This window comes from Hyaena hyaena, unplaced genomic scaffold (genome assembly GCF_003009895.1).
Source record: "Hyaena hyaena isolate Hyena2069 unplaced genomic scaffold, ASM300989v1 scaffold_817, whole genome shotgun sequence".
Taxonomy (NCBI): domain Eukaryota; kingdom Metazoa; phylum Chordata; class Mammalia; order Carnivora; family Hyaenidae; genus Hyaena; species Hyaena hyaena.
Genome location: NW_024081450.1, coordinates 725,445 through 753,214, shown reverse-complemented (window position 1 = coordinate 753,214; position 27,770 = coordinate 725,445). Strand labels below are relative to the sequence as shown.

Below are 27,770 nucleotides of genomic sequence, written 5' to 3'. Positions count from 1 at the left end.
TCAACTTTAATGTAGTTGCAATCATATTGCTTCCTTTGCCAAAGCATAACAACCACTGACAATACGCTGGGACTGGGAATGGACCTCTGCTGCAGTGTAGGGCTCCTGAGGGGCCTTCACAGAATCAACTAATGGTGTGTTACTCCAACTCTTTTAGTATGGAGTTTTTTTCTAGTTAGAATACGAACTCTGAGTATTTTAAATGCTGTTATACATAAATAGTATATTAAGAAGTTATGTGAAAAATCAGAGAGACACAAAGGTAACTTTTTAAAACACTGAGTTGTGCAAAACACAGACCGTAAATAGTATGCAACTAAACACAAAAACCTGATATAGGAACGACAAATAACTCTTTATAGACACACAAAGAAGCAAATATAGCACAGTTCCATCATACAATGGTAGAGACACTTCTTTTTTGTTCCACAAAAAAGTTCTCACAGGAGCAGCAAATAACTCGTTGAAAACAAGCAATACTACATAAACTCCAGCTGTCTTCTGCACCCAGAAGTCCTCTCTACCCTCACATAGAATGATTCTTTCACCATTTTCAAAAGTTCGGGACATGGCATATTTGATAAATGCATCTTGTCTGATGTGACAGTTACCATAGTAACTATTCCTTTTTACTTAATTATGTCATGTCAAGTCATCTAGATTATGCACCCACATTCTATCTTTTCTCCTTGGTGTCTCCTTCACACACTCCTTTACATATCAGTTCTCATAAATTAACATGAATTTTGTTCACCCAAATTCATTCTGAATTCAGTTGCTAAGTGGGTAAAATTTGAAAAAGACTTCAGAATGCTTGATAATGATAAATTTAAGTATTCACTTCAGCAGAAGCAGAAACCAGGTGTAAAGTCCTAGAAAAAGAAGCTGTTCGTGAATGGCTTATGGAACCTGCACCTATAGGCCTGCATCATATCCTTGTCACGCATGAATTTTTAACAATATGTCATGCAACAAAGAAAAAATAGCATGATCTGAGGATAAAAGAAGTTCATTAACTAATAAGTCTTTACTAATCATGTAAGTCAAAGAAATCCTGACAAATTTTAAAAGAAATGTTAAATCTTGCTTGTTGAGCAACAGGAACTGCATCAGTATCTCATGGAGAGGACTTTTGAGAGGTCAGGCATTGTCCTAAATCAAAGGACTTAGACTTTTTACTTAAATAAAGATTTATGCTTTATATTTACAGAAGCAAATGGAGAACCATATCTCCCATCATATATTTAACGGTCTCTTTATTCATGTTAAAAATGAACTAAAATTATTTGCAAAATATCGTATCTAATTTCTCCTGGCAAACACAAATTGTTTAGCCCATATATATTTTTTACTATCAAAGATGAGTTTTATGATTTTATTCACGGACCACAGAAATTTTATTTATTTATTTGTTATTATTTTTAATGTTTTATTTATTTCTGAGAGACAGAGACAGCATGAGGAGGGGAGGGTCAGAGAGAGAGGGAGATACAGAATCTGAAACAGGCTCCAGGCTCTGAGCTAGCTGTCAGCACAGAGCCCGACGCGGGGCTCAAACNGAGAGAGAGAGTGGGTGGAGGAGGGGCAGAGAGAGAGGGAGACAGAACCCCAAACAGGCCCCTTGCTGTCAGCACATAGCCTCATATGGGGCTCAAACTCACAAACAGGTCATGACCTGAGCCGAAACCAAGAATCAGATGCTTAACCGGCTGAGCCACCCAGGCACCCATGAGATTTTATGTATCTTTTTTTTTTTTTTTCCTGAGGGAGAGAGAAAGAGCGAGACAGCGTGAGCTGGGGAAGGTCAGAGAGAGAGGGAGATACAGAATCTGAAACAGGCTCCAGGCTCTGAGCTAGCTGTCAGCACAGAGCCCGACGCGGGGCTCAAACCCACGAACCGTGAGATCATGACTTGAGCCGAAGTCGGACGCTTAACTGACTGAGCCACCCAGGGGCCCCCAGAAATTTTAATACCATGTTTTAAAACATCTTTTTTAATTTAAAACTTTTCTTCCCCTAATTTTGAAAAATGTTCTCAAAACTACTCTCACCTGCATTGGCATCCCAGGTGATGAAGGTGGGTAATGTCCTGGAGGATGGAGCTTTGAGTAGACTGGATATACTGGTGCTTCATTCACCAACCTGTTATATAGTTCCAGGGCTTCCAAGACTTTTACATTCAATTCAGACAATTCTGAATGCTTCCTGATGCAGAAGAAAAGCACCTACATTTTCTTCAATGCCTTCAAGCATGTATTTAAGAACATAAACTACTTTTTAAATTTAGCACATCTTCCATTTATATTTTAAAAGGTTCTTTATATACAATGAAAGAATATTCAGCATGAAAAATGGGAGGAGGAATTACTGAATTCTCATAATAACTAGGCTAATATGACTTGATGCTATTAGGGAAAATCCCTTCTACGCCTCATAAAAATGCAGTCAATTTGTAAGTTTGGTGCTAGGACAATTCTGTTTCACATGTTATAGGTTTCTCTTGAAATCTCAATTACAAAGAAAAATAATTTCTCAATTTTGGAAGAGCCCAAGCCTTAATTAAAAATCTAAGTAAAATAAAGTACTCGGGCAAGGTCCAGAGCCTGCTCTGAAGCACAATATATCTGAAATAAAAACACACAAACAAAATTACAAATTTTCATTTGCTTATATTCATTAATGGATCAAACGAAAAAATCCTAATAATTATCCTTGAAACTGCAAATGAAAACAATAAATATATAAACGAATCTCTACTACTCTTGTTTGTTGGTTTCTTTTGAGAAGGGGAATGAAACCAGATACTTATTGTGTAAATAACAAATCCAATTAAGAGCATTTTCAAATCTGCCCAAGGAACTCCAGTCAAATCCTTCTGACTTGGTACAACTTTGTCTGTTCCCCTGGAGAGTAATAAAGAACTCCCATCGCAACAGACAAGTTTATACAAGTTAAATGGCCACTTCATGTGGCCCCCACAAGCCTATTTATTAAATGTAGCTCTTCTTATATATACACAGAGAGGCTCAAAAGACAAAAAGCGGAGGCAGACCACTAGACCCAGGGCTACCAAATAAATGACCTGGACTGAGTCCTATCACCTTATCACCTTTCCTCTATTATAATCTGTTACGTCTGATACAAACAAAAAGATGCGGTTTCCTGTCTTGCATTTGTGACTATATAGAGCAGGTCAAACTCTATTTTCAGAAATACCATTTGTAAACCATACAGAAAGGATGAGAAACTAGTGTCCATGCTAACAAGTATGTGACTAAGAATTAACCATGGGTATTTGGTCCACATAACCCAGTATACTGATGCAACACCAGGAGCACAAAGAAATCACCTTTAAAGATTCAAGACATAACCCCAAAGCAATTAAATTTTTACTGAACTGTGCCCAAACACTATACTAGCACAAAGAAAATGGAGCAGAAGGTGTGGATCCCTCCTTCAAAGAAACTGCAATCTATTAGACAAGATGAAGCCCATGGAAAATATCAAACAATATAAGATGGCATTTAACTGCAAAACTATATAAAATTATAGGAAACAAGAGTTTAGAGGAGGGGGAGCCTAACTTGGGTGGTGGTAGACTGAAAAGGCTTTATGGAGAAGCTGGAACTTAAACAGGCACCCAAGGAAGGATGGAAAGGCCCAAGTAACAACAGAAGACTAAGTCAGGTCAGTGGGACAGTGCGAATTAAGGCCGGCAAAAGTAGTGAGAAGGTTACACAATGGAAGAATGAAAAGGGCAATGTGATCACTGTGGTAGAAAATGATTTTCGGAGGGCAGTAGGAAATAAGGTTAGAATAGTCTGGAACACTGTTAAGTTCAGACTATGGATCTCTTCAATAAATCTATCTAAACTTTTTTGGAGTCAATTTACATATTTGCCCAATGTAACTTCTTAGTGTGATAAATGCTATAAAATCTCATTCTAAACAATTACAGATAGGCAAAATTTCTTTTTTGGACAGTAAACTGTTTTTCTTATTAGGAAAAACAAACTGATGATGATCCAGTCAAGGGGAAAATATTATTTTATTCATCTCTGAATGCCAGCAAGGATAAATGGTCAAAAAACTTTGTTGAAGAACAGCAAGCATTTTCTAGAACACGAGCTGCATCTGTAGTCAGTAGTCATGGAAAGGACAATGCCATCTGGCCTACTCAGAAACTAAAACTGAAGAGAGAACTGGCTAACAGGTAAGCTATGACTCAAAAAATTAACTATTAGAAATGGTCACTTTGATTTTTAATTGTGCTACCTAGATCTTTTCCTTTAAAAATATTCCTTTTATCAATAAAAAATAAGATTGTATATACTGTCATATCCTCTGTTTCTTCATTACGTACCTTAATATCTTTCCATGTCAACAGATACTTATCAATGACAATGCTTTTTATTGTAGAATGTATCGATGTGATTTTTTTTAAATCAATCTCACACTGAAAGACATTTTAGTTACTGCCAACTTTATTTTTATAAATCTAACTTCACTGTGAAGAATTCTCTAAGAGTTAAATCTTTTGCATATGTCCCTATATATTTAGTATGGGCCTGAATTTACTGGGTTAAAGATTATGGACTATTTTTAAAGTCCAGAAAGGTTTGTAATAATTGTACTCCCAGCCACACCTAAAGTAATACTGACATTTTTTTTTTCTTTTTTTTAAGTTTATTTATTTTTGAGACAGTGTATGCAAGTAAGGGAGGGGCAAGGAAAGAGAATCCCAAGCAAGCAGGCCCAGCTGTCAGCATGCAGCCCCGTGTGATTCAAACCCATGAAACCATGAGATCACAACCTGAGTCAAAATCAAGAGGCAGACGCTTAACTGACTGAGCCACCCAGGCGCCCTTGACATTTTTCGTTTTAATCCTTTTCAGTTTTATTATTCACTGACCATTAACACCCTTGCATTGAAATCAAAATAGGAGATGTCTAAGTAGATATTTAATGCTTTTTCCAAAATAAGAATAAAATATGATGAAACTACCACCATCGTTTCATTAATTTTTGATGGGGGGGTTATTTTTCATTTCTGTAGAAAATATAAAGAATTTGTTAAAAAAAAGTCTCATGGAAAAAGATTATAATCTTTAGTGACTCGAAAAAATCTTGCTACCACCACCCTTCTGTGGTAAATGCAGATAAGAAGTAGTTTCTGTTCTTTTTGTGCATGTTTTATACTATAGTTCAATAAACAGATTCTAGAAAGGGATGATGATGGAACACTAAAGCATTATCCTTATAAAAATAAACAAAAACCTCCAAATGCTAATAGTCTATCCTTCAGGGCTGCTATTTCTAAGGAGGAGTAAGACTACATGAAATAAGGAAATTAAAGGGATAACAGAAATACAAGGAAGAAAAATGAGGAGAGGTATATAGACTGGATTTAGCTTCACAAACACAAGGGAAATTTCATTTGAAAGATTTACAAATACTACTTCTCATCACGTAATAAACAATGCGTGCCTAAGATTCCAGTTCTCAATGTGTGCTCTACTCAGCTTTTATTCCTCACTCCTCATTATCCCTCAATTCCAGCCCAAGTAAGAAAATGAAAGCTGGCACCCTAAGAAGAGTGTCCAATTCTACATATACTACATCACCATGCGGGAAAATGCTACCAAAATAAAAAGTACCACCTTGCTATTCATTTTTAAGAGTTTTGCAAACTGAGAAACAATTTCAACAGATTGAACAGCTCCACAAAACTCCTTTAGTCTAAAGTTTTACCAGAAAACAAGTAGTCAAAAGAAAATTATACTTGTTTTTCCCTTAACAAAGAATCTCACCTATCAATCTCTTCAAGTTTTTCATCTATCATTGGACCCATCTGTTGGCAGATATCTGTAAATACAAAAATACTTTTGAATCTTGAAACTTAAACCAGTTTAAGTCTATTTCAAAAGAGTTTAACAATGAAGCACACCAATATATAACACCATGCTTAATACAAAGAACATGAAATTTATGCTACAGAAAAGACTATAAAAGACCTAGTTTTAATACTATTCAGCACCAATATTAATATCATTTGACCAAAGGCAAAGTCAAAATCAAAGAGAAATCCCACCACGTTATCTGAAGTGCTAAGATTACGGACTATGAAATATGGAGTTATCTCAAAATATGGAAAACTATTATTAGCTACGTAAATGAATTTGAATCACAATGTATAAAATATATAATTACATACAGATTAGATATGAACTTTTTCATGTATTTAAGTCATTTCAAGATTAAACATTTTGCGCATTTCCAAACGTAATTTCCAATCCAAATGTACAGGATACAACGCATAGTGTGGCATCCTGTATTCATAACTAGACTTTATTCTACAAAAAGATTTAAGAAGATTTATCCATTTATCAGAGATTTTTCTCCCTTAGGATTTAAAAAAAGGCATAAAAACACTTGTTTTAATTGTTTCAAATTTCTGGGGATTAAAAAGACACATCGTGCATCAAATGACTGCATTACCAAGTTAACACAGACCATGTATAATTTTGCCCTTTAAAATCATGATACAAGAGAATTAAAAAAGAAATAAGAATTTCTAACATTTTGACTCAATTAATTTAATATGTTCTTATTCTTAATTCTGTCCTTTTTTGGACTGGGGATCTCTTCAACCAGTATTCCCTGGTGGGCTTACAGAAAAACAGACTTCCTTCTTGAACAGGATAGGCAGGTTTGTAACATCTTCCAAATTATATGTCCACCAGAGAATTCTAATTTACAGATGCAAACACAAGGCAGAAGATATTTAAGTCATTATAAATATCTAAAATATTAAATGACAACTAAGTAATCCCTAACACTCATTAAGTACCTTCCAAATCCAAGAGGTCTTGGGAGTCTGGTTTTGAATCTGTTGGATCTATACTCTGGAGGACCTGCAGGGCTCGATCCATCTTATCCTGAAAAAGTAAATGGACACTTTAAAAATTCAGAAGCTTTCATTTTACTGAACATAAAAATTACTCTTTCCAAGTATTTTCAAGGATAATAGATTTTAAAAGTATTGATAGGTTAACTATTGAACAAAAGAAGAACTCTACCTCATCTATATAAACAGGCTCAGGCTCTGATTTCTTAATTTCCTCCTCCTCATCATCAATTACATTCAATTTGTCCACAGCTGCTATGGAAACAAAGTAAACTTTAAGTTCCTCAGCATTTACTTTGGTATTTTAGTCACTGATATGTAAGTAGCCTGTGATTATCCATAAGAAAAAGAAAAGGAAACTCTTTAGTCATCACATTTCATAAGTAACATACATTTTTTTCATATATTCATCCATTCACACCACATTTATTAGCCCTTACTATGTGCCAGCCACTGTTCTAGGCTTTGAATATATATGAGTGAATAAAATAGACCAAAATCTCTGTCCTAATGGAACTTACCTTCTAGTGGAACAAGTGAGCAATATTAACGGGAACTGTCATTATAGGCATTTTCTGAAAAACTGAATGTTTTTAACACTAGGGTTAGAGTTAAATATATGAGCTCCTTCAATACTCTTTCTTTGCTATAAAAATGTATTTCCCATATGAACAAAAAAACACTCTATTTCATCTTCACAATGAGAAAGAAATACCCAATTTCCACCTAACTTTGACAATAGTTTTAAAGCAAGGGGGGAAAAAATACCTTTCATAAAGAGATTAGAAGATAATTCATAAATACACACACCCAGAAAACTATTTAAATGTTCACTAGAATGTTGCTATAATGTACTATATTTAATAAAGTAAATTTTGATAAAAAATAAAATTATGATAAAAATCTACCTTGCCCCAATCAAAAATCTCAGTTTGCTCTGTAGGCCACAGAAGGCATTGAAGACACTGTGTTCTCTCTGAAGAATATTTAAGGTTTCCAATAAAATGTATACCCCTCAGAAAAGAGAAAAATCTCTATAACCAAAAGATTTTTCAGTTCCAACAGTTAGTCAAATATGTGGCTAACTTTTAAACAGGTCCTAAGGAGCAGAGCTCAACATAACATGAGGATGTACTGAAAAGCCAGAGTATTTTTTACTTTTCAAACCACAGCTCAATCTCTCTGGCCCCTGCCAAGGGGAAATTTCTATGTAGGATCCCCGGAGAATGGTCTTGCCAAGTTACTAAAAACAGTGCCTCCAATTTTCCTAAGTACTTACTGAGACTAGAGGAATAAACAGTATAAATCAGTCTTTAAATGAGTTTTTTTTTTTTAATTTTTTTTTTAATGTTTTATTTATTTCTAGGAGAGAGAGGACAGTGTGAGCAGGGGAGGGTCAGAGAGAGACAGACTCTGAAACAGGCTCCAGGCTCCGAGCCGGCAGTCAGCACAGAGCCCGACGTGGGGCTCAAACCCACGAACTGTGAGGTCATGACCCAAGCAAAAGTCGGACGCTTAACCGACTAAGCCACCCACGTGCCCCTTTAAATGAGTCTTGACATCTCTCAACTCTAACTGAATGCCATCATCCCATACAGAAATGATATTATGCACACAATTAATAGAGCTTTCACAATTTAAATGTTTTCTCTAAAACTGATAATACAGACTAGCACCAACATGTCCTGCAAGTGAGTCAGTTTAAGTATAGGTAAGAGCAGGGTGGCTGACCATGGCTGAATCATGGTCATAAACCTCATAAACCATCAGTCTCCGTTTCTTTATCTATAAAATGGAGTAACAAAAGTGCCGAGCTCACAGCCTTGTGAGGATTAAATGAAATAGTGCAAGCCAAGGACTTTGCACAATACCTAATAAATGAGTACTCAAGGGGAGCCTGGGTGGCTCAGCTGGCTGAGCTTCCAACTTCAGCTCAGGTCATGATCTCATGGTTTGTGAGTTCGAGCCTCATGTCCGGCTCTGTGCTGACAGCTCAGAGTCTGAAGCCTGCTTTGGACTGGGTCTCCTTCTCTATGCCTCTCCTCTACTGGTTCTCTCTCTCTCTCTTCTCTCTCTCAAAAATAAACAAACATTAAAAAAAAAAAAAACACTGTAAAATAAATAGGGGGCACCTGGGTGACTCAGTCGATTAAGTTTTTGACTTCAGCTCAGGTCATGAGCTTGAAGTCCCTGAGTTTGAGCCCTGTGTCGGGCTCTGTGCGGACAGCTTAGAGTCTGGAGCCTGCTTCAGATTCTGTGTCTCCCTCTCTCTCTGCCCTTCTCTCTCTGTCTCAAAAATGAATAAACATAAATTTTTTTTTTAATTTTAAATAAATAAATGAATAATCAAACACCACTGAGCTGTTTTATTTCTGATCATGAACAATATTCGTAATACAATTATCTGTTCTTTACATTCAGTTCCCCTCACTTCCTGCCTACATAACAAATGGACGCTTTCTCTGCATGGTTAACAGTAGAAGATCTGAAGCAGGAACCTACAGTCTTAATTATACTGCTTTATTATTGCTTCAAGTTCCCAACTTCCCTGATCAAATCAAGGTGAGGAAAAGTCTAAAATTTAAGAGTACTCCTAACCCTTGTAATCACACTTGGCACTTGTTAACCAGCCCCCACCCTGCCACCTACTCCCTTCAGTACTATGGTTCAGTGATGAATAAAACCAATACTCTTTATACTGAATTGACACACACAGTCTCTTAAACCATAATTAGGCTGATTTAAATATTTACATGGCCATCACAGATTGTTTTATGCATTCTATGTAACTATACACATTAATTCTCAAAGGGTTTAAAATAAAATAAGAAAATAATTCTTAGAATGGACCTGAGATAAATTAACCCCTTAATTTGCTAAGAAGTTAATCTGTACTGTCTATAAATAATTTAAAACAAGAGTTAAATGCCAATCTACTTTATATTCAAAATTGAACCAGGGCGGGGGGGCGCCTGTGTGGCTCAGTTGGTTGAGCATTCGACTTCGGCTCAGGTCATGATCTCCCAGTTCGTGGGTTCAAGCCCACATCGGGCTCTGTGCTGACCGCTTGGAGTCTGGAGCCTGCTTTGGATTCTGTCTCCCTCTCTTTTTGCTCCTCCCTCGCTCATGTTCTCTCTCTCCTTCAAAAATAAACAAACATTTAAAAAAAAAATTGAACCAGGGCACCTGCCTAGCTTAGCTGGTAGACCATATGACTCCTGATCTCAGGGTTATCAGTTCAAGCTCCATGTTCGGTGTAAAAATTACTTAAAACAAAAAACAAACAAACAAAAACCTGAACCATCTGAACCATAAAATTCAAGGGTAAAAAACTTTAATAGATTTACTCTTCCCAAAAATTTAACTTACCTGCCTCAGACTCTATGTTTAAATTAGTTGTTACAAAATTAGATGGGAAGAGTCCTACTCCTCTGTGATTTTCTCCTTTCCACCAATTGGCATCACTGAAAATACAGTACAAAAATGTCATTTATTCCTCTACATTTTAGCACATTAATGTCAAGAAAAATTAAAATAAAAATTAAATTTAGCTTATTTTGAAAATACTAATTCACCAACTGTATTTAAAAACCATTCTTAAATTTAATAAAAGATATAGAAAAGCACAAATAATGCAAACATCCATATTCCTATATTAAAATTCAGAACCGATTAGCAAGTGGTCGTATCTGATTCTGGGCTTTAAAAAAAATAATAAAAATTATAGGCAACACTGAATCCTCTTTATCAACAACCCCAAGTCCCAATCCTATATCTAACCTGTCAAACCACTACCATAAAGCTGGTGTATGGCCTTCCTGCAAGTGTATTTTTTATCTGTTTACAGACACCTATAGCAAAGTCTATAGATATATTAACCACTATAGAATTTTACAATTCACATTATTTTCACATCTTGTTTATCCCTTTTAAAGACCCATTCCACAAATACAGCATATTTGATTTCTTGATCCCCATACTGATGGACACTTAAATATTTCCAGTTTCATTAGGGTAATGATCATTCTAGATTCTAGGGCATAAAAGCAACAATTCTTTAGGCTTATTCACACACATGGACTTGCTCGGCCAAAGGATATAAACATTTTCGATTTTACCAAATATTGCCAAATATTCTCGAAAGTGGTTGTGGCTGTGCACCATCCTCCCTTCCTGAGCAGCAGGTAAGGATGTCTTTTCCCCGCACCCGTGTTAACCGTCCAAGCAACACTTGCTATCAGACAGGAGAGAATCTTATGGCTGGGCTCATCTGCACTTCCTGAGCATCTGCATGTTTTGCTGACCATTCAGACTGCCTCTTCTGTAAGCTGCTCATTCATGTTTTCTGTCCATTTTTCTTTTCCCACTGGGCCATTTATCTCCTTTCATGGATCTGTAGGAGTTCTTTATCTATTCTGGATAGCAACGGTTTGTCTGAATTATGCAAATGGCCTTCTCTCAAACTGTCACTTGTCTTTTAACATACATTTATGGTTTCTTTTATCTCATGGTGTTTTTTGTTCCTGTAATCAAATTTAGCAATCTTTTATGGTTTATAGTTTTCTTAAAAGAAATCTTTCACTTTCCTTAAACTACTAAATCTATTTTCCTATATATATACTTAATAGTTTTAGGTTTTCTTTTTATCTCTCCCCCGTGTGTAAGTCTTTAATCGTTTGGAATGAAACTGTATGTACTATGTGAAGCTAAATCAAAGTTTTATTTGTACTGTATAAAGAGCTATTCATCCCAGCAAAATTTATTGAACAGTACATCACTTTTTCTACTGATTTATGATATCCTATCTTAAGCAGGCTGCTATCTGTTCATGAGCAGATGGATCTGGATTCCATTCTGTTGAACAGCCTATATATTTATTTACTACAGCTTGTTAATATGCCTTGATACTTGGCAGAGAAAGTACTGTCTTGCATACTTTGATATTTCCACATTAATGTTAAAATTAAAACGTTTTCAAGTTCTCCTGGGGAAAAAAAAAAAGTCCTGTTGGGATTTTAATTAAAAATGCACTGGGGCTCCTGGGTGGCTCAGCTGGTTAAGCGCCAACCACGTCTCAGGTTATAAGCTCATGGTTTGTGAGTTTGAGTCCCATGTTGGGCTCTGTGCTGACAGCTCAGAGCCTGCAGCCTGCTTTAGATTCTATGTCTCCCTCTCTCTGTGCCCCTCCCCTGTCTCCACGCACACTCTGTCTGTCTCTCTCTAAAATAAATATTAAAAATTTTTTTAAATTAGAAATGCCTGAATTTATGCATTAATATGGGAAAAATGGCATGTTTACAACATTAAAGTTTTCTTCACCATGAACATAGTATCTCTCTCCATTTATATTTATATAAATAGGGGTGCCAGAGTGGCTCCGTCAGTTAAGCATCCGACTTCGGCTCAGGTCAATGATCTCATGGGTCATGAGTTTTGAGCCCCACATCAGGCTTTGTGCTGACAGCTCAGAGCCTGGAGCCTGCTTCAGATTCTGTCTCCTTCTCTTTCTGCCTCTCCTCCACTCACGTGCTGTCTCTCACTCAAAAATAAAAAATAAAATAAAACAAAATAAACACATATTTATATAAATACGTTATATATTTATATTTCCTATATCTTTCAAAGAATTTTATAACTTTCTCCATAAAGTCCTTACATATCTTTATTAGGTTTATTTAGTCCTAGATCACTTATAATTTTTATTATTACTGAGAATGGCATTTTTCTTCTATTTTATAAATAGCTGTGATTAAGCACCCAGTGATTTCTGTATGTCGAGCTTGTATCCAACAACCCTGACAAACTCTTAATTTTAATAGTGTGTCTACTGATTCTCTTGGACTTTCTATATGGACAATCATAGAATCTAGAAATGATAATCTGGTCTACTCGTTTCCAAAAATTTGACTTACTGAGCACATATTGTTAAAAATGAAACTTCAGGATGAATTAAGTTCTAGGATTCTGAAACATCATTTCATTTAAAAAGTACCACAAAGGGGTCTCCTGGGTGGCTCAATCGGTTGAGCTTCCAACCAGCTCTTCATCTTGGTTCAGATCATGATCTTGCAATTTGTGGGTTCAAGCCCCACATCAGGCTCCACACTGACAGGAGTCTGCTTAAGATTCTCTTTTTCTCCCTCTCTGGCCCTCCCCTGCTTGTGCCCTCTCTCTCTCAAAATAAATAAATAAACTTTCACAAAAAGGTACCCTAAAGATGCAAGCTATATATCACTCAAATTTTTAAAACCAGGAAATAACTGATGTACTGACAGTTCTAATATATCATGTCTGCTGACGTCTATTTAGAATGAAAAATTCTCTTTTTTTTCTTAATGTTTTTATTTATTTCTGAGAGAGAGAGAGAGAGAAAGAGAGAAAAACAGCATAGGCAGGGGAGGGTCAGAGAGACAGGGAGATACAGAAACTGAAGCAAGCTCCAGGCTCTGAGCTAGCTGTCAGCAAAGAGGCCAATGTGGGACTCGAACCCACAAACCGCGAGATCATGACCTGAGCCAAAGTCGGACGCTCAACCTACTGAGCCCCCCAGGCACCCCGAGAAATTACACACATAGTTTTTTAAATTAAACCTTCCATTTAAAACAAACAAAAAAAAAGGACAGCTGAACTCAGAGCAATTTTTATATAAAACCAGAAACCCCAAACCTGTGAAATGGACACACAGATTTTATTTGACCCTATCAGCAATTCTATGTGTAGCCTTCCCTAGCCTTGATGAAACGTAAAAGTAGACAAAACAACCAAATGCCATGTTAAAGCATGATGACTCCTTCCGAGCTCTAATCCAGCTCTATATTCTCTCCACTGTCAATGAGGTGATTCTTTGGAATGTTAATGACACAAAATACTGTTCGTTTTTAAATTTCTAAATTAAGGTAATTCAGCACTGTAATTTTACGTAAACTGATAAGTAAATGCAGCATTTATATTTAGATTATACTAAAAGAATAAATCACAGCTGAGTGAAAAATGATAAAGCAGAAACTTCACTGTCAATGAATTGTTTATTCAGTTAACACTTATACAAGACTACTAAAGAGAGGACAAGTGACCTCAGACTAAGCACTGGAGTTACGAAGCTAACAGAGATAGGGTTTCTGCCCTCAAGAATGAAAATCTAGTGCAGGATATTTTAACCCTCTCATTCCAACTAAGAACACATTACCTTGCTTTACCTTATGGGATTTGTTTTCTCCTTCTCCCTTCCTCCCCAAATCAACTCATGTAGCAGAAGAGACATATGCAGAGAAGTGACTACAGTATAGTACGAGAAATGCTATTACGTTCAGGGAGGTATAGCAGCACAGAGAAACTATTCCTAACTACTGGAAACTAATCACAGAGAAGATTTAAAGGCTTCTCAGAAGATGTAAAATCTACATAGGTTTTGAAGATTAATTAAGCAGGCACTGCCAGGAAGAAAAGGAAATTAGGGCTATGGAAATATAAATGACATTCCCTATTGCCACTATGAATAAGAAAGAAAATAAAAATACAGAGAAACAGAAAACTTTGCACACTAACAAAAAACAAAGTTATCTTGGCTTATTTTAGGTCTCAATCCTTCTAAAGCCTGGACTCCCTCGCAAATCGTCCTTGCAAGTAAAGTTCCTTTTCTTTTCTAAATGTGTCTGCCTCTTTTCACAGGGGTTTCCAGGAAGACAGAACCAAATGTGCAATGCCACTCAGGGTCTAATCACAATATGGCATTTTTGAAAATGCAAGAATTCCACCTGATTATTTGAAATAGTACATAAAGAACAAGGAGTGGTGACATAAATCTAAAAATGTAGAAAGTAAAAAGTTTTAGTATACTCTATTAGTAAGAAATGTGTGCCTTTTCTATTAGCTCAGTGTTTCTAAAGCTAAAGTCCAAGAATGATGTATCTTCAAGCAACTTCAAGTTCTATATGTGAAAATTTTAATTTTAACTGAAGATTGGCATTTAACTTTAAAACCCAAGTTTGCATTTGCACTCAAAAACCTTTGCAAAGATGATCCAGCATCCAGAATGATATTTAACCTATAGGTGTTAATGAGCAGGTCTATGGCAATCTTAAGACTAGGGTACCCAATCAAATGACTGCAATCAACCTACATATTCCATCATCTTCACATTAATTCCTTAGAAATTTTTAATAAAAAAGTTCTTTTTTACAGTGTTAAGTCTCCACTGAAAATAGTTTTATAGGAGTCTAAGTTGATAAATGAATTTGTGCCTAATAAAACATGTGTGAAAAGACATATGCAGCACGGCAACATAACCCTTCACTCACGGCAAGCCTGAATGTATAGCATAGACGCCACGTTAAGAGTCTAATGCCATGGGAACACCAAATGATGTCAAGGGATACAGTATGGATGAAGTATTCACAGCAATTACAAAAGAAAAAGTAACTCAGAGAACTGAGTTATCACAGTATAGGGTAGTAGAAGCCTGCTGAAGATAAGTGAAAAAGTATCTGTGCCATTACACAGTACCCTATAAGTAGCAATTTATTTTAGAATATTTTCTTACGAAATAAAATACTCCAAACTTGAATCTTAGAGCAAAAACTACACATTTTGTAGTTTGTAGTTTTCTTTCCATTTGTTTATTGATATCTTTAATTTTCTAATTGTATAACAGTATCTGAAGTATAAACCTAAGTTGTTTTGTATATATTCTAACTAAAACTACGCTAAGAAGCCTGACATTTCAGACTGTCAGTGTTCAGAGCCCACACTACTTATTCTTGTTCTTCTTTTTTTTAAAGTTTATTTATATTTTTTTTTAGAGAGAGAGACACAGAGAGCGAGCAGGGGAGAGGCAGAGAGAGAGGCAGACACAGAATCCAAAGCAGGCTCCAGACCCTGAGCTGTCAGCACAAAGCCCAAAGCGGGGCTTGAACTCCTGAACCATGAGGTCATGACCTGCACCCAAGTTGGACACTTAACCAACTGAGCCACCCAGGCACCCCTATTTATTTATTTTTGAAAGAAAGAGAGACAGAGCACGAGCAGGGGAGGGGCAGTGAAAGAGGGAGACAAAAAAATCTGCAGCAGGCTCCAGGCTCTGATCTGTCAGCACAGAGCCCAACACAGGGCTTGAATTCACTAACTACGAGATCATGATCTGAGCCAAAGTCAGATGCCCAACCAACTAAGCCACCCACGCGCCCCAATACTTTTTTACTCTCACTCAGGAGTCATGTGTTCCTGAGTCATGTGTTCCATTCTCCATGATTTTAAAAAAAGCCTTAAAATAAAGATTATTTAACAGACCTTCCTTTTTCTATTCTCAATTTCTTGCAAAATTTTTCTTATTCCATCAAAACCAAAGTTCACCTAAAATGAACTCCCAGGTTAAGCCTACTTTTCCAGATGCTTGTACCCCGTACAAATCTGGTCTCTTCTGGACTATTGCCTCTTTTATGGCATTCACAGTCTGTATTCCATATAAATACCTGTGTAGAAATTTCAAATCCTTTAGTCTAGATTTTAAACTTTAAATGACAGAAATTGTGACGGAAGGTACAGTAGCAGATTAAGAATTAGGGAAGAGCTGAGCATGCTTTTGGTTGGTTTCATCAAAGATAATATAGCTATATTTCTTCCTAAGTTTTTTTGCCAGTTATTTTGATGTATACAACTCCCAGTGCAAATGGATTCAGAGGACTAAATCTTTATGCTTCACAACTGTGATAAGTAACATTATTTAATACATCTTTTATCCAAGATATAAAGAAAATTACCAAATTTAACAAAACAATAAGAAACTCACATTACCTAGTCTAAATAACTTTTATTTTTATTTTCTAATTAATTAATTAATTTACTTTGAGAGAGAGAGGGGGGAAGAACATGAGCAGACAGGGAGAAAGAATCCCAAGAAGGCTCCATGCTGTCAGCACAGAGCCTGATGCTGGGCTTGATCTCATGGACCATAAGATCATGACCTGAGCCGAGATCAAGAGTCAGACACTTAACCTGACCAAGCTATCCAGGCATTCCTAATTAACTTTTATTTTAGAAAAAAAATTAAAGTATGAAAAGGCTTTATTATGATTTAAATACACTAAAGTCAAAGACCTTAATATCCAGATTCCAAATTAAGAATATTATACTTAATAACTTCAAAATATTCCAGAAATAAACAAAAACTTACCTGTCATCCAAAACGAGAATAATTTCACCATGTTTAAAGGTGAGTTCATTGTCCTCAACGGCTTCAAAATCATATAAAGCTCTCACTTTCCTTGCAACTTTATTATTTAACTGAATTTCTGCAGATGGATATAAGGGTTTTGTTTCTGCATGCTGCTGCTTCTGTTCTTGTAATGATAACTCAATAGCTAATTTGAAAAATTAAAATGCAAAAAACAAGATAGCCAGAATTACTTCTGAATTTTTCAAGCAAAAAAGAAATACTAGATAATGTAATACTTAATAAGAATAAACCAAGTGAATATTTTATTTGTCCCATTAAATGCTAAACAGTTAACTTTCTTGGGGTGTAGGAGGACAGGGCAGAGAATCATGACATTTTTTAAAATAAAGTTTTTTGCTCATTCCTTATTATCACAGTCTGTCATATACAGCAGCTATTATTTTTAAAGCAAACAGATTGTGACATTATAATATGGGTAGCTTTCCATATAGGACAAGCCGTGAACATATTTCTGTGCTTGACTCATAACTTTGGCATTAAGGAAAAGGTGAAATGAAATCTTTCCAAAGGTAGAACATTAAATACATATTATTGACAAGGATTATGAATTAAATCACTCTTTTATCATGTCAATTGTTTTCCTTACTTTTCAGACCCTAGTAGATATTAGGTAAAATAGAAAAAGCATACCCACTTTGATTATAACTTCTGTTTAAATAAATTGTTCTGGCAAGGATGCTTTAAGCAACATCAAATTATACATGCTTGAGCATTTACCTTTAGCTATGTCTTCATCTTCTTTGTTTTTGTTCGATGATGTACCACCATTCTTGGCAGCAGCTGAGATAGTCTGTAAATGTATGAGTAAAATGAACACAACTAATGTTTCAAAGAAAACACAAGCTCTATAATTACTCGCACATGTTAATTTTTAAAAAGCTGACAAGAGTTTCTTTTAAAAGTGAAGTTCTTTGTAAAAATTTAAAGTGGCAATTTTCGAGTTCTAAAATAAAATACCATGGTTTTCAAGGAAACATTATAAACTCACAAGGCACAAACTGGCTTACATTTTGCATAAATCTTAGTATGTGACACAGAACATGGCATACAGAAAATACTTAAATACAAATCTTTCCTGATTGTACTTTCCTGACCTCAACTGTCCAAGGTATCTTATTCAGTGAGGGACACTGAGGTCCAGGAGCAGCAGCAGCAAGAAGTCATGATAATTACTGAAGAGAAGAAGGCAGATGCAGACAACAGGTACAGTTCTAGGAATACAGGTTAAGCTCTCTTTTAGTATCTTTGTATTTGAATCATGGTGGCTCCTCAGGAATAGCAGAGGACTTAGGAAGGTCATGCTTAAATTTAAAGGCATGGAAGACAGGGGTGCCTCAGTGGCTCAGTCAGTTGAGCTTCCAACTTCAGCTCAGGTCATGATCTCACGTTCATGGGTTCGAGCTCTGCATTGGGCTCTGTGCTAACGGCTCAGGGCCTGGAGCCTGCTTTGGATTCTGTATCTCCTTCTCTCTCTGCCCCTCCCCTGCTCACGCTCTGCCTCTCTCAAAAATTAAAAATAAATAAAAAATGAATAAAAATCAACACTAAAATCATGGAAGATAGAGATGTCCAGGATTCTGAACTATCAACCATTTCTTTAAACACAGGTTTTTAGTGACACGCAGAAAGGACAGAGCAGAAAAATGTTTGCTTTTACTACTTATAAGGTGTTTGCCCCAAATTCTCCCTTGAACCTCAGTTCTGCTCAGCTATAAAGATTCGTTTTCACTGTTTAGTCTACAGTCTAAATTAAAATAAGATATGCAGTACTTCTCTTAGTTTCTTTCCCTAGTCCATATCCTAATATTAACTGGAAGGCAAGAGGCACTGAAGCAAAACTTAAGATAGTGTTTTTCTCCCACACTTAAATAGCCCACTCCATGGCTCATTATCCCTACCTTCACCCCTGTCCTACTAAAGCTATCTTTGCATCTCCTCATATAAATTTCTAGTCTTACAATTCCATTCATTGTATGTAAACCACTTATTCCAGGCATATTCACTCTTCAACAAATAGGTCTTGAGCTTTCTCAATTCCATAAACTTGTTCATACCATTCCTTCCCCAATAGGATCTCCCCTCTCCTGTCTACATATTAAAATGCATTCCAATCTAAAAATTCTACGTCTTTACATCCCAGTCTGTAGTTACCTCTCTCTCCTGGCATCTTGCCTTTGTTGCCCATCCCTCATCCATATGTGTCACTTATAATTTAGTTATTTTTCACATGTCTATAACTATCCTTCAACTTTACTATACATTTTTTTTTAATTGTTTAATGTTTTATTTGTTTCTGAAAGAGAGAGAGAGAGACAGTATGACCAGGGGAGGGTCAGAGAGAGGGAGACACAGAATCAGAAGCAGGCTCCAGGCTCTGAGCTAGCTGTCAGCACAGAGCCTGATGCAGGGCTCAAACCCATGAACTGTGAGATTATGACCTGAGCCGAAGTCAGACGCTTAACCGACTGAGCCACCCAGGCGCCCTTACTATACATTTCTTAACATAAGGGTTCCCTCATACATCTATGCCTTTTGCATGACTCTAGACTTAGAATAGCATTAAACAGATTATTTATGGCTGATTCACTTTTCAAAGTTCTGGTAAGTATAAAAAATTCACTCAAAAGGGGCGCCTGGATGGCTCAGTCTGTTAAGGGTCGGCTCTTGGGTTTAGCTCAGGTCATGATCTCACAGTTTGTGAGTTCGAGCCCACATTGGGCTCTGCACTGACAGTCTGGAGCCTGCTTGGGATTCTCTCTCTCCTATTTCTCTCTGCCCCTCCCCTGCTTGTTCTCTCTCTCAAAATAAATAAATAAACCTAAAAAAATTCACTCAACAATCAGAACCTCTACTAATATAAGGCACTATCTCAGATAGGCACCTGGAGAGTGGAGGTAGGAAGTGATGATTAACACAGACCTTGTCCAGCTTCTATATAAGATACATACCTTCAAAACAGTATAAGGTCAACCATGGGTCTAAGTGAACTCTTACCTGAGAACTTGCTGGAGGAAAAGTAATTCCTTCTTCTTTCATAGATTTAATAGTTGCAGATATTAGACTAAACTGAGGATCCTTCTGAAATTCTTCTGACCACTCCACCATTAAAGATTTCAGCTTTTCACACACTTTAGGATGAGCCTTTTAAGGGCAATGCAAAGAAAGAAAGAAAACTATGGTTAAGTAAATGGTTAAAGAACTTGGAGGTATTTAACAAAGAGAATTACCACCAAAATTCTCTTTAATTATATAAACATCAACAAAAGGCCAGCAATCTCTAGTCTATATGAGTACTTGATAAATGCCCATTTTTGCTTTAAGATAGTTACTTCTTGTAAAATGACGCATTTAAACACCAATTTCTAACTCTTACTGTAACTACAGATTTTTTATATTTAGAGGTTATTTCTTCTGTTTTCTTAATATGCTCAATATTACATTAAGCTTTTTATATCAACCAAACTAAAATTCTGGAATTTCTGCCACTAACAGCAAGGGAACAGGGATTCAGAGTTTCTATCCCAAGGAAATCAGTAACAACAACCCTATTGTGAAGACACCCCCCACCCTGTTCTAAAGTAAAGGCCCTCTTTGTTTGTCATCTCTAATGTGACTCTGGACAGGACAGTAATCGTTTGGACTCTGAAGTTACAGAAACCTGGATATGAACCTCAGCTGTGCCACTTACTAGCCACATGACCTGGCACAAGTTACTCAACTTCTCTCTAAGCCTCAGCTTCTGCATTGATAGAATAGGAATGACAAGAGAATCTAACTTCTAAAAGTTACTAGAAGCATCAAATAAGATAGTATGTGTAAAATTCTTACAGCAGTGATTGCTTACTAACTCTCAATAAAGAATAGTTGTTATCGCTAGTATATATGTTTTGGGAAGGAAAACATGTTTTGGTGCTACAAATGAAAACATCAAGTTTTAGTACAGGAAGTCTATTTCAATTCAAACTTATCTAAAAATGATTTCATTTATAACACAACTTTATTAATGCAATAGAGAGTTAAAATGACATACAGTATATGCACTTTTTAATGACTTAAATTTCTTCTCTTTTTAAAATTTACCTTATTTTTTATCACAGCACGTACTTCTGTTGCAAAATCACGGGAACATACTTCTAAATGAAATATCTTTCCACAGTTTGCCACACAAGCCCCAAGAAGCTATTAATTAAAATAAAAATCAATATACAAATGTTGAGATATTATCTTATTTAACTTACTGAAATAAATACACATTTAAAATTTGGGTCAAATAATAAATAGCATGACTTTTACTTACAGTTAATGCCTGCAGAGCAACATGAGGAACCTTATGATTTACCCTTTTCATTATGGCTTTTAGGCAATCTTTTGCTCTAAGAAAAAATGAAGAAGATTAAGTATTTATTCAGAATTTCAACTTAAACATTAAAAATATAAGGCCTTCTCCTACCAAATAACTTTAAATTTAAAAATAAAATCCTGCAGGGGCACCTGCGTGGCTCAGTCAGTTAAGTGTCTGACTTCTTTGATTCCAGCTCAGGTCATGATCTCACGGTTTGTGAGATCAAGCCCCACGTCGGGCCCATGCTAACAGCTTCCCCGAGCCTGCTTGGGATTCTCACTCCTCTCTCTCTGCCCTCTCCCATTTGTGCACATGCTCTGTCTCTCAAACATTAAAGACATATTTTCTAAACTGTACACCATAAACTAATATTACACTGTATGTTAAATAACTGGAATTTAAATAAAAACTTTGCCCCCCTCCAAATATTTTCCAATGGCCACCTTCCTGTGCCTTAATATTTACCACTGCCTTCCAGTGATTTACCACTGTCCTCCTCTGCTTGCTTGCATACACGTGCGTGCATACTCTCTCTCGCTCTCAAAATAACATTAAAATAAGTAAAATAAGAAAATAAGCAAAATCCAGCAAACTTCACTTCAAAAAGGGAAATCTGTAAAATGACTCTATGCAATCGTCTGTCCATAGAACTGCAGTTCTCAAAAAACAAAAACAGAGCTTATTGTAAAGGTTGTATACTTCCCAATCAAGAGGCAAATCATTTCCAAAAGAGCAACACAAAAGAACTATGTCATATAAATTATCTTATTTCTTCAAGACATATTTAGTGTCCAGACAGCAATCTTATCTAAAAAACTTACCAAAATATAGTTTTCAAAGTTTTAAGTATAAACATGTATTATGAAGGTACTTTGAAAAGTCGTAATGTTAAAACAAATACTTTCATCAGTCTCCTAAACTTCTCAAGTATAAATCAGTTCAGCTGACTGTTGCATTCTCCCCTAAAGGACCCATTTTTATATTCATTTTTTCATCATGATATAATTATCTATTCATTATCAAAGAGCTTTTTCAATATATTACCTACCATATTATATTTATCTAGTTCCTTATTAAAAGGCTCCCATACATGTCTAAGTCACAGGGGGAATTCCCTGAACAACTATTCATTGTTGACATGTGTTCCTACGGTGTAAAGGCTCTAATTATGTATTTTAATATGTCTCAGGTTTTCGGTTGAACTCTTCTCCACTTGTTCTTTCATAATAAGGTTAGTCTCATAAATCTGGCCACCAGGATCTCTTTACTTTTGTCCCCCAAAAGTAAATCGTAAAATCCCATCTTCCAATCAAAGTTGTATCAGGCAAAGACACACAAGTTATTAAGCTCCTAGACATTCACCAGGTATCTTACCCATTAGGAGTGCTTCCAACTTTGTCACATATGTCCATAATAAGACTCCAATCTTCTGTAGTATTGTACTCATTTGTGGCTTTTTCTATAATATAGCAGCATACACAAAAATTAAGACATGTCTCACTTAACAATAAAATTACCAGAAAGGCACAGTTATTCTTTTGCCAAATATAAAAAAGAACTACAGAAAAACTTCAAAAAGATAAAGTATTTTCAACTTTAAATTGTATAACTATATGAATTAAATGTTCTAAGGTACACCAATAAAACATCTTCTAAACAGTGAAATAATACTGAATAGGTTACAAATCATCAATAATCCTATCAAATTCTAGGGGGCACCTGGGTGGCTCAGTCAGTTAAACGTCGATTCTTGATTTTGGCTCAGGTCATGATCTCATGGTTGGGGAGATGTGTGCTGTTAACACAGAGCCTGCTTTGCCCCCTTTCTCATGCTCTCTCAAAAATAAACAAACATTAAAAAAAAAAAAAACAATGTTTTTGCTAACAGTATACAGTAATCCATATTTCCTTATATGATAATATATATTTTTAAGGTTTTCTTTCAAATTAGAATTTGATAGGATTTTTTTAAAGTTTATCTTTGAGAGAGGAAAAAAGAGAGTGCACGGGGGGAGGGTGAGAGAGAGAGGGAGAGAATCCCAAGCAGGTTCAGCGCTCACAGCGTAGAGCCCCCAACACAGGGCTCATCTCACGGTTCATGAGATCGTGACTTGAGCCGAAATCAGAAACTTAACTGACTGAGCCACCCAGGTGCCCCACAAAAGCACTATTTTTAAAGAGCAAAAAAGGAAAATGATTAATAGCAGTAAATTCATACAATGGAATATGAAAATGAGTTACATATAACTAAGTGTTCAAAAAAGGTATAAATCCCAAAATATAATAATTTGGTTTATACTGAGTTTAAAAAGCTAATGGCAGAATATATGACATTCACATAAACTTTCTATACAGCTTTACTGAGATATAATTTATATCACAATACAACTCATCCATTTAACATGTACCATTTGATTTTTTCAGTATATTCACGGAGTTGTGCAACTATCACCATTATCTAATTCCAGAACATTTCATCACCCTAGAAAGAAATCCATATCTATTGGCAGTCACAGCCCAATCTCCCCCCATATTCCCCACCCTAATTAACCACTAGTCTGTGTCATGTCTCTATAAATTTGCCTAATCTGCATTTCTCATATAAATAGCATCATACATAATCTTTTGTGACTAGCTTCTTTTACTTAGAACGTTTTCAAGTTCATCTATGTTGAAGTATGGATCTGTACTTCAGTTATTTTTATGGCTGAAAAATATTCCATTTGTAGATCTATCTCATTTCATTTATCCATTCATCAGTTGAATATTTGGTTGTTGTTCGGTTTTGTTATCTTTTTGGCTAATATGAATAGTGCAATGCTACTATGAACATATCTGTGCAAGTTTTGTGTGGTTTATACCTCTCTCTGATATGTACCTAAGAAGAGTACTGAGTTGTATGGTAAAGAATTCTATATATAATTTTTTTTAGGAAATGGCAAACAGTTTTCTAAAGCAGCTGTTCCATTTTACATTCTCACCAGCAATATATGAATGTTTCATATAAAATTGTAAAACATTAAAAAATACACTATAGTCTGTAGTGATACATATATAAGTAGTAAAAATATTAATAGCATATGCCTAAGAATGATAAATAGCAAACTAGAGTTAGGATAAGGGATCAAAATTGGGTACACAGGGGCCTACTTGTATTTATAAAGTTTTGTTTATTATGTTGTACATGAAGTATCTAGAGATTATTTTTATTCTCAGCATGTTTTTGTGGTCTGAAGTATTTCATAATCAAAATAAAAATTAAACAGTGAATTGTTAAAAAGCATGATGAGAATATAATGACTGAATTATGTTGCATTTTTTTTGATTAACTTGTATAAAATTCAAAATCATGATACTTCTTTTCTGCTAATATAGAGGGATAAGGATATAAAAATTACCACATTAGCAATATTTTTTAACCTTTTCCCTTTTTAATACATAATTTCAAATATGTCCAAACCTGAGCATTATATTCATATAGGCTTATCACAGTGATAAGCAGGAAGGATGGTAGAATTCTAGAACTGTTCCTTTTTTAAAAGGAATAATAAAAGCCAAAAAATAAACAGGCTTAGCAAACAGCTATACGTTATAAGTAGGAGAGAAAAATACATAATCTAGTTAACCTCAGTTAAATGCTAGAATTCACTTTTAAAAACCATGCAAATTGCTGCACACTATTAATGGATGGAAAGCAATTATTGTGACAGTTTAATAAAATGACAAGTTAGAGATTTAAGAAAAATAACAGATTTTTGCCTAGTGTAAGTTCTAGACTCAAACACTAAGCTATGAATGTAGACATCCAGGTCCAGCTTTTGCACTTGCACAAAGATGACTAATTCTTCTACATGGGAAGTCAGACCAGGCTGTATATTTTAGAGATTTAAAACATTTAACCACTTCTTTACTTTTCGTTTTTAGACAGAGAGTTCAAACACGGGGGGGGGGGGGAGAGAGGGGGAGAGAGAGGGAGAAAGGGAGAGAGGGGGACAGAGGGAGAGAGAGGGGGAGAGAGAGAGAGAAAGAGAGAGAATATGAACCTTAAGGAGGTTCTACGCTCAGCACGGAGCCCAATGCAGTGTTCAATCCCCTGCCCTGGGGATCATGATCAGAGCTGAAATCAAGAGTTGGATGCTCAACCAACTGAAACACCCAGATGCTTTTTTTTTTTTTTTGCATATATCTTTTTTTTTAATTTATTTTTTTACAAATATTGTCAAATTAGTTTCCATATAACACCCAGTGTGCATCCCCACAAGTGCCCTCCTCCATGCCCATCCCTCCCTCCCCCACACATCCATCAGTCCTCAGTTTTTGTCAGCATTCAAGGGTCTCTCATGGTTTGCCTCTCTCCCTTTCCCCCACCATTTCCCCCCTTCTTCTCCCCCTCGTTCCTCAGTTAAGTTCCTCCTAATCCTCCTATACGTGCAAACATATGATATTTGTCCTTCTCTGCCTGACTTATTTCGTGCAGCATAACACCCTCAAGGCCCATCCATGTTGCTACACATGGCCAGATGTCATTCTTTCTCATTGCCATGTAGTATTCCATCGTAGAGACAAACCACATCTTCTTGATCCATTCGTCCGTTGATGGACACTTGGGCTCTTTCCAAGTTTTAGCTATTGTTGAGAGTGCTGCTATGAACATTGGGGTACATGTGCTCCTATGCATCAGCATTTCTGTATCCCTGGGGTAAATTCCTAGCAGTGCTATTGCTGGGTCATAGGGGAGTTCTACTGTTAGTTTCCTGAGGAACCTCCATACTGTTTTCCAGAGGGGCTGTACCAGTTTACATTCCCACCAACAGTGTAGGAGGGTGCCCGTTTCTCCACATCCTCGCCAGCATCTAGAGTCCTCTGATTTGCTCATTTTAGCCACTCTGACTGGCGTGAGGTGGTATCTCAGTGTGGTTTTGATTTGTAGTTCCCTGATGAGGAGGGATGCTGAGCATCGTTTCATGTGTCTGTTGGCCATCTGGATGTCCTCTTTGGAGAAGTGTCTGTTCATATATTCTGCCCATTTCATCACTGGGTTGTTTGTTTTTTGGGTGTGGAGTTTGGTGAGTTCCTTATAGATTCTGGATATTAACCCTTTATCTGATATGTCATTTGCAACTATCTTTTCCCATTCCGTTGGTTGCCTATTAGGGTTGTTTCCTTTCCTGTGCAGAAGCTTTCAATCTTGATGAGGTCCCAATAGTTTATTTTTGCTCTTGATTCCCTTGCTTTTGGGGATGTGTCAAGTAAGAAGTTGCTGCGGGAAACACCCAGATGCTTCTTAACTATTCTTACTTTCATATCTAATAAATTCAGGGGGCCAAGATGGTGGAGCAACATGGAAGTTCTCCACTTCTCTCATCCCTGAAATGCAGCAAGATTAGTACCAAACCATTGTGCACACTTAGAAAACTGATCTGAGGATTAACAAAACAATCCTCATAACTTGAACCACAGAACTTGGCAGATATAGAATGCTGAGAGGTGAAATGGGGGAGAGAAAACCCACAGAGGGTAAGGAGCTGTTTTTGCAGAGAGAGGACAGAGAAAGAGGGGTAAGTGCAGGAAAAGCACTCCCCCCCAAAGTAAGTGGAAAGAAAGAGAAACAATGGAAACATCCACAAGAGACTGAACAAGAAAGGGAGAAAGAAGGTTTCAATACCATTAGGACGGAGCAGAGTCAGTAATTACATAGTTCAATACCTGTTGGTGCTCTGGTGGGAAGGACAAATTCTCAGGAGCAGACAGCGAGCTCTGAGGGGTCCAGGGGCCACACAGGGAGAAGCGGTTCCTCTGCTAGGAGGGCATTTGGTAGAGGCCATATGGCTTCCTCATTGGCAAAGGTCCCAGCGGACCCTGGAAAACAGCCACGCTTGCTGGTATTGGAACAAAGACACCAGGGCATGGTGAAACCTGGTGCCTGCTGTGTGTTGTTTGGCCATAATCTCTGAACCTCTGTTGCTGGGAGATCGCATAAACTTTTTCTGGGACAAGCAGGCACCTGGCCACAATCTCTGAGCATCTGCAACAGTGTGACCCCACAGACATTCCCGGAGGGCAAGCCAGAACCCAACCATTGCTTGGCAAGACCCTCCCCAGAGAGTTGGAGCTGTCCAGGTAGCAAGGCTCTCAGAAGTGAGGGGTTTGGAAACACAGCCCCATATGAGATCTAATTCAGGAGGGAGGTGCTGCCTGCCAGGCTGATGGCTTGGACGGAGACAGTGTAGAAGCAGGGAGTGAACAGAAGCTGAAGACAAAGGAGGGGTGCTTGACTGCTGGTTCCAATT

General features: G+C 36.6%; 1 protein-coding gene across 3 annotated transcripts in view; it reads right to left on the bottom strand.

Moving 5' to 3' along the window:
* STAM2 (signal transducing adaptor molecule 2) overlaps positions 1-27,770 on the bottom strand; it is a 48,564-nt gene that overhangs the window by 5,292 nt on the left and 15,502 nt on the right. For 2 of the 3 annotated variants that reach the window (XM_039219410.1, XM_039219408.1), the window contains 11 exons: positions 22,855-22,939; positions 21,436-21,511; positions 21,219-21,317; positions 20,133-20,279; positions 17,856-17,928; positions 17,076-17,262; positions 10,277-10,371; positions 7,080-7,162; positions 6,851-6,938; positions 5,811-5,865; positions 2,052-2,205 (listed from right to left, as the gene is read on the bottom strand). In XM_039219410.1, coding sequence (XP_039075341.1) covers positions 2,052-2,205; positions 5,811-5,865; positions 6,851-6,938; positions 7,080-7,162; positions 10,277-10,371; positions 17,076-17,262; positions 17,856-17,928; positions 20,133-20,279; positions 21,219-21,317; positions 21,436-21,511; positions 22,855-22,892 — 1,095 coding nt within the window. In that variant the 5' untranslated portion in view covers positions 22,893-22,939. The remainder of the gene's footprint in view (positions 1-2,051; positions 2,206-5,810; positions 5,866-6,850; positions 6,939-7,079; positions 7,163-10,276; positions 10,372-17,075; positions 17,263-17,855; positions 17,929-20,132; positions 20,280-21,218; positions 21,318-21,435; positions 21,512-22,854; positions 22,940-27,770) is intronic. The other variant, XM_039219409.1, reaches the window with a different exon arrangement.